Below are 6,928 nucleotides of genomic sequence, written 5' to 3' on the forward strand. Positions count from 1 at the left end.
CTCGGGGTCTGGAAGGTTCTGCAGGGTCCGCACGCGTCTGCGCAGCTCCCGCCCGGGATGCCCACCCCGAGGCGGGGAGACGGCAGGGGCAGGTCTGACCTGCGGAGGCCCCTGCAGCGAGAGAGCACACCTTACCATAGGGCCGTGATCGGCAAACCGCGGCTCGCGAGCCACATGCGGCTCTTTGGCCCCTTGAGTGTGGCTCTTCCACGAAATACCACGTGCGGGCGAAACTTCGTGGCCCATGCGCAGAAGTCGGTTTTCGGCCTGGGCCAGTCATTGTCGTGATTTAATTTTATGGATATCGTAAGGTAGATTGTAAGGAATTTAACTTTATCAGTAAATAATATTGTTATTAAGTATGATATCAAGTTTTATTCAACGTACCTATAGTTCAACTAAGACTTAAAACTTTAAGTAAAGTTTATTAAGTTAATTTTAGGGAACGTTGTGGAGTGAAAGATGTAGTGTGGAGGATGGAGAAAGGTATGTTGCGATGGTTTGGACATACAGAGGATGAACGGAAGGAGATACGTAGACGAAACAAGTCTACAAGGCGAGTGTGGATGGGAGAGGTGGAAGGGGTGGACCTCAGCGAACGTGCCTCCATCAGATTGAGGACGTTTTTAGCAAAGGCCAGCTTAGGAGTACCCTGATTAAGTTAATGACAATGTACCTACCTATAGAGTTTAAGTTTAAAGAATTTGGCTCTCAAAGGAAATTTCAGTCGTTGTCCTGTTGGTATTTGGCTCTGTTGGCTAATGAGTTTGCCGACCACTGGCCTAGGGACTCTTCCAGGTGGGGAAAGAGGGGCACGCGGTGCCCATGAGCGCTGAGCGAGCGTCCCCGTTAGGTCCAGGGACGCCGGAAGGATGCCGGGGACTCGGAATCCGTGGGAACGGACAGTGGCCGAGCCAGCGAGCAGTGCCGGCCCGCAGCTGTGTCCGCCGCGTCCGGGGAGCTGGACGAGCCACTGAGTTCCAAGGAGGAAGTGGGATTCCGCGGTGAATGCTGGGAGCTCGGGGATGCGGAGCGGAAAGGGGTGTGGGCGCAGCGGGCACCCGGCTGTGCGGAGTCCCAGGGCTGCAGGTGGCAGGGCTGTCCCCAGCGAGAGGGGTTTGTGCTAAACCTGCGCCAACTCCCCTCCTTCAGTCTCCCATTCCCAGTGCGGCACAAAAGAGGTTAAAATAAGTTAAAGGGTGTGGGGCGCGGGGTGGTCGGGACCTGTCCGTTCTCGTTTTGACTCTTTAGCCTTAAGAGCTTTAAGCAAATTAGAATCTCCTTGAGTCTTAAGTTTATTTTTATTTTTAATCCTCACCAGAGGATATTTTCCCCCGTTGATTTTTAGAGAGAGTGGAAAGGTGGGAGGGAGAGAGAGATCCATTGGTCGCCTCCGGCATGCGCCCTGACTGGGCTGGGGCCCCGGGCGGGAAACAAGCTTGCAGCCCAGGTGCGTGCCCCGGCCCGGGAGTCGAACTCGCAGCCCTCTGGTGTGCAGGCTGGTGCTCTGTCGCTGAGCCACACCAGCCAGGGCTTACGTTTACTGTTTTTAGCGAAGATTCACGAACACCTGTCTACAGTGCAACAGGTTCTTTGTAAGGTATTATGGGAGGTGCACACTATAAAACATGATCCTTAAGCTGTATTCACAAGTAACTCAGACGGTAAATTTCAAAATACACAAGTTCTTGGTTTTTCCTTTATGCAGTGCTGTTCGGAAACTTCAAAGCTTCTTACACATTTTCCTTGTGGGTTGGCAGGTAAGTTCCACATCCAGCCCCAGGCTATGTTCATCTGTAATTGTATTAAAGTAATTTTACCTTAATGCATGGAGGCTGATAAGGATAACCTGAGGGAAGAAATCTAAAATATAGGTACTTGACAGCAGATTGTGTCCTCCTTGTGGCTCCTGTATCACGAAGGTTTCGCTTTTTAATGCTTCAGGTGAAATCGGGAAACGGTGAGAGCCTCGGGGTTCATGTGTGAAGTGCTCATTCCCGAATACGGCCTTTCGAACACGTAGTGAGCCAGCAGTTCCTATTCCTGATCTAGCCGCTCTGCCCTTTGGGCATTTGCACATGGGACCCGCTGTGCAGCTGCCTGGAGTGAGCAAGCGCTGCCGCTCTGCCCTTTGGCGGTAGCCCCGAGGGTGTTTGCACACGGACCCAACGTGCAGCTGCCTGGAGTGAGCTCTCGTGCGGTTCCGGCCCCAGTGCTGACGCTCTGGTCTCGGGCTCCTTCACATCCCAGCCTCGGCGCCTACGTGTGCCGAAGGGCTGGTGACAGCTTTAGGAAAGCATTTCTATGTTCGAGGAGTGACTTGGCGCTCAGTGATTTCTCTCACTTTACAGATGAACCCTAAGGCTCGGCGGTAATAAGAGGCTTGAGATCATTCCTGTGCTTTTTCCTCGGAGACGACTTCCACCCCAGGCTTGGTTTGTTTTGCTGTTTGTAGCTCCTTCCGTGGCGCCTTCCTTTTGCAGATTAATTTTAAATCCTTTCCTTATGAATGCTTTCCCTATTTGTGCGGAAAGTTATTACTAAAATAGTTCAGCAGCTCTATTAGGTCAGGTCTTTATATCTTAAATGCTTGAAATTTACTTTATAAACGAAAGGTCCAGTGTCCCTTCTCTCAGATGAGCAGAGACTTAAGAGTCCACCTGCTCCTTCTTTTAGTTCCTCCTGACGCTTCCCTTTGTCTCTGTTGTAGGACCTGTAAAATGCAGGCCCCGAGCTCCAGGGCTGTGCACCTGAGCGAATGGCAGAGGAACTACTTTGCAGTTACGTCTGGCACGTGCACGGCCGAGCAGAAGGCAGAGGCCTACCGGGCACAGGTGCTGCGCGTTCAGTATGCGTGGGCCAACTCCGAGATCTCCCAGGTCTGTGCTTCCAAACTGTTCAAGAAATATGCAGAGAAATACTCGGCAATCATTGATTCTGACAACGTGGAAACGGGCTTGAATAACTATGCGGAAAGCGTTTTAACGTTAGCAAGAGCGCAGCAGACGGACAGTGACAAGTGGCAGTCGGGTCTGTCGCTGAGTAATGTCTTCCAGATGCGCAGTGTGCAGGAGATGATGCGGGCTGGCGAGAAGCTCCGAGGCTCCCTGCTGGTCCCTGCCGATGCTTCCGTCGTGATCCATGGGGGGGCCGTGGTCCCCGATCCTCCGAAGTCTAGCCTTTGTGGTGGTTCTCGGGAGAGCGACCCACTGACTAAGCCAGCTCACCGTACAGGCTGGGCCCCGGACGTCCCAGAGAGCGGTCCCTCGGGCTCTCTGAGTGCCCAGCCCCCTGTGGCGACTAACACCCCCAAGACGTGTCCCATGTTCTCAGCACCCTTTGGTGACTTAGCCACCCCGTTATTTGGAAATGTCAGGAAGGAAAATAGCAGCGCTCCGAAAGCCAGCCCGGGACCGAGTCTGTTCTTACCCCGTCAGCCTCGCTCTCCTGCCGGCGGCGAAGGCCCCTGGGACAGGAGCGCTTTCTACAGCTCAGGCCCCGCCGAAGCCCTTTCTGCCCCGACCCTGAGTGAGGCTCTTAGGAAAATGGAGGGGAATGGCCACCGGGAGGAAGGCGGCCTGCCAACCTTTAAAACCGCAAAGGAGCAGCTATGGGTGGAGCAGCAGAAAAAGCACCACCCGCCTGCCCGGGCGGCAGCGCCTTCCTATGGCGGCGGCGTCAAGAAGTCCCTGGGCGCCAGTCGATCCCGAGGAATTTTTGGGAAGTTTGTCCCTCCTGTACCTAAGCCAGATGGGGATGCACGTGGGGGGGTGCAGTACAAGCCTGACAGTGCCGGGCCCTCAGAGCCAGCGCCCCCCGTGGATGAGCGTTTGAAGAGCTTGGAGCCCAAGATGATCGAACTGATTATGAGTGAGATTATGGACCATGGGCCCCCGGTGACCTGGGACGACATCGCGGGGGTGGAGTTCGCCAAGGCCACCATAAAGGAGATCGTCGTGTGGCCCATGCTGCGGCCCGACATCTTCACGGGCTTGCGGGGCCCGCCCAAGGGGATTCTGCTCTTCGGGCCTCCTGGGACTGGGAAAACCCTGATTGGCAAGTGCATCGCCAGTCAGTCTGGGGCCACCTTCTTCAGTATCTCGGCCTCCTCCTTGACCTCCAAGTGGGTGGGCGAGGGGGAGAAGATGGTCCGCGCGTTGTTCGCGGTTGCGCGGTGCCAGCAGCCCGCTGTGATATTCATTGATGAAATCGACTCCCTGTTATCCCAGCGGGCAGATGGGGAGCACGAGTCTTCTAGGAGGATCAAGACCGAGTTCCTGGTTCAGCTGGACGGAGCCACCACGTCTTCTGAAGATCGCATTCTAGTCGTGGGAGCAACCAATCGGCCTCAGGAAATCGACGAGGCTGCCCGGAGGAGGTTGGTGAAAAGGCTCTACATCCCCCTCCCGGAGGCCTCAGCCCGGAAGCAGATAGTGACGCGCCTGATGTCCAGGGAGCAGTGCAGCCTCCGCGAGGAGGAGATCGAGCTGGTGGTGCAGCGGTCGGCAGGCTTCTCGGGCGCTGACATGACGCAGCTGTGCCGAGAGGCGTCCCTCGGCCCCATTCGCAGCTTACAGGCCACCGACATCGCCACCATAACGGCGGACCAGGTCCCACCCATAGCTTACGTGGACTTCGACAATGCGTTCAGAACTGTGCGGCCCAGCGTGTCTCCCACAGACCTAGAGCTTTATGAAAACTGGAACAGAACCTTCGGTTGTGGGAAGTAAGCAGGACCCTTACAGTTAAAGGGGTGTCTGTGTGGCACAGCCTTTCCCGGCCTAGAGCTCAGGAACCTGGGGCTTCATCCGTGGTCCTGGGAGTGTGTGTCCTGAATCCCGAACCGCAGATGAAGCAATTGCAATTGACAGCCTGTGTGGCTAGTAGCTTGATTTTCTTCCAGTTGTTCCCTGATGTGTACACCTAGTCATACCCAACGCGAGGGATCTTGTCTTGTTTCTAAAGTCCTTCTTTATAAGCTGTGCAATGGGATGAATAGTGAGCCCAGATTGAAGCTCTGAGTCCTACTTGTGAACAAGGCTGTGTGATTTACACGGATCTTTTGTTGCTAGTCTGTGGTTTACGTTCGAGACAGAGCATGGCTCACTGTTGTTTAAGATGTAAGATCTCACCAAACACTGGAGGGACAGTGCCAGTGTTTACTTCAGTTTGTGAGCTCTTACTGTTTTCTTCTCTTCGCAGGACCAGCTAATGAAACATTCAGGAAGAGCAGAGTGTGGTCTGAGAGCAGGTGTGCCACAGGACTGAAGGGGAATGGTTTCCTAGGGGGCAGGTGTTGTCTAACAATACATACTTGACACTAGGTGGCAGCCTGGAGAATTGGTATCTTTCAAAAAATAAGCGTTTGCAGCTTTCTGTGATGGCGCATTCTGCTGTATAAATAATGCGTGTTCGTTGTGGAAGCGCCACCCAGTGGAGGTGAGCAGAGGAAGGAAAGAGTGGCTGCTGCCGCCCCTTTGGGGAAGCACCGTGAACAGCTGGGAGCAGTTCCTCCCGGTGTTTGTGCAGCTTTCTCTTCTGTAGCCTCATTTTTCACCGTTTCCCATGTTAGCGTCATCGGCAGCATCTTCCCTGACACGGCCCCTCGGACTGTCGTGGGGATGGCCTCACGGAGTCCGTCTTGGGAGTGTAGTTAGGGCAGGACGTTGGGCTGTGTAACCTTTGTTTACTGTAAACGAAAATATGTTGACTGCCTAGTCATTGATCTTTCGCTATCTTTCCTACCAGTCATTCACCTTTCAACATGGAGCCAAAAGCATCAAAATGTGAAATTAAACACTAGAAATTATTAAAGCACCAGAAAAGTGTGATAATGTTGGGAGTTCACAGTAGGATTCGGAGCGTGGGCCATGGCCACACCTGGTGGGAGAGAGTGGTGTGCCCAGCCTTTCTGGAAGGAGTGGGGTCGTATCTGCCAAAAGATGTTTCTCTTCTTGATGTCAGTGCCACACAGATCAGGTCATTGAAACATTTAAGATGTGAGAAAACACACAACCTGAATATGCGACCACGGAGGATTGTTAGCCTGTTGATGGGGTTCACGAAATGGTTTTAAACCTCGTGGATGACGTGCATTGCATCCCGAGGAGAGAGCCGGCTCCTGTTCAGGGACGAGGCTGCTTGCACGTCCACAGGCAGCTCCCGGACACTCCCCGCTGCTGCCCGGAGCGAGGGGAGCTGGGACCCCTCCCTGGACTCACGTGCAGTGTCGGTGTTGTGACTGTTTCCAGCAACAATGCACTCTTTGTAATTTTTAAAGACTCAATGAAATAGTATTTTTCAAGTATGGAACATGAGTAATTAAGCAGTGGCTGTTTGTGTATTTTGTTTTGGTGCCAATAGGGTTGTTAGCAGGTGATAGAGGGGCTAGGGGTAGGCATTAAAAGCCCCAGCAGTAAATTCCTCAGAAAGCATGCCTTCCACGTGGACACGGGGCTGGAAAGACAATGACCAAATGCTAAATAAATCTCTAAAAAATGAAGCAAACCTCTCATCAGAATCCTTAGCCAACAGTCACTCATCCGACTCCAGATTGAGCAAAGCTGTCAAATTGCTTTAAACAGTAGCTGTGAGGTACGCACAGATTTCATCTTCATTTTAGGAAGCGGGGTGGCCAGAAACCCATTTACAAAGGAATCTGAGCAGGTGACACATGCAGGACGCTCCGTCTGTGACCACAGACCTGATGAACCCACTTTCCCGGAGGGTGGGGGACAGGTGAGGGTGACTCACGTCGGGAGAAACAGCCTGGCTGGCCGTGCATACCCTCTGACCCAGTGCAGCGCCTCAGCGCAAATGCATGATAAGCTGCCGGAAACATAATTTCACAAAATACAGAAAATTGCTGTAAAACCAGGACGCGATTGCAATTTAAGGGAAATGGTGCAGATAAATCTATTTTAATGGA

General features: G+C 53.2%; 1 protein-coding gene across 2 annotated transcripts; it reads left to right on the forward strand.

Moving 5' to 3' along the window:
- The first annotated feature begins 1,361 nt into the window (after window positions 1-1,361).
- FIGNL1 (fidgetin-like 1) lies at window positions 1,362-5,809 on the forward strand. Of its 2 annotated transcripts, none has more exons than XM_005882866.2 (2): window positions 1,362-1,760; window positions 2,711-5,809. In XM_005882866.2, exon 2 carries the CDS (start codon window positions 2,721-2,723, stop codon window positions 4,728-4,730), a length of 2,010 nt encoding a protein of 669 aa, XP_005882928.1. In that variant the 5' UTR covers window positions 1,362-1,760; window positions 2,711-2,720; the 3' UTR covers window positions 4,731-5,809. The 2 variants fall into 2 exon arrangements, with proteins under 2 accessions (XP_005882928.1, XP_014386049.1); XM_014530563.1 differs by lacking the exon at window positions 1,362-1,760 and adding an exon at window positions 2,207-2,435.
- The last annotated feature ends 1,119 nt before the right edge of the window (window positions 5,810-6,928 follow it).

The sequence above is a fragment of the Myotis brandtii genome, unplaced genomic scaffold, assembly GCF_000412655.1.
Source record: "Myotis brandtii unplaced genomic scaffold, ASM41265v1 scaffold743, whole genome shotgun sequence".
Taxonomy (NCBI): domain Eukaryota; kingdom Metazoa; phylum Chordata; class Mammalia; order Chiroptera; family Vespertilionidae; genus Myotis; species Myotis brandtii.

What these genes read in the sequence shown, in the direction of transcription:
- FIGNL1 (XM_005882866.2), top strand. Translation starts at nt 2,721, where the DNA reads ATGCAGGCCCCGAGCTCCAGGGCTGTGCACCTGAGCGAATGGCAGAGG.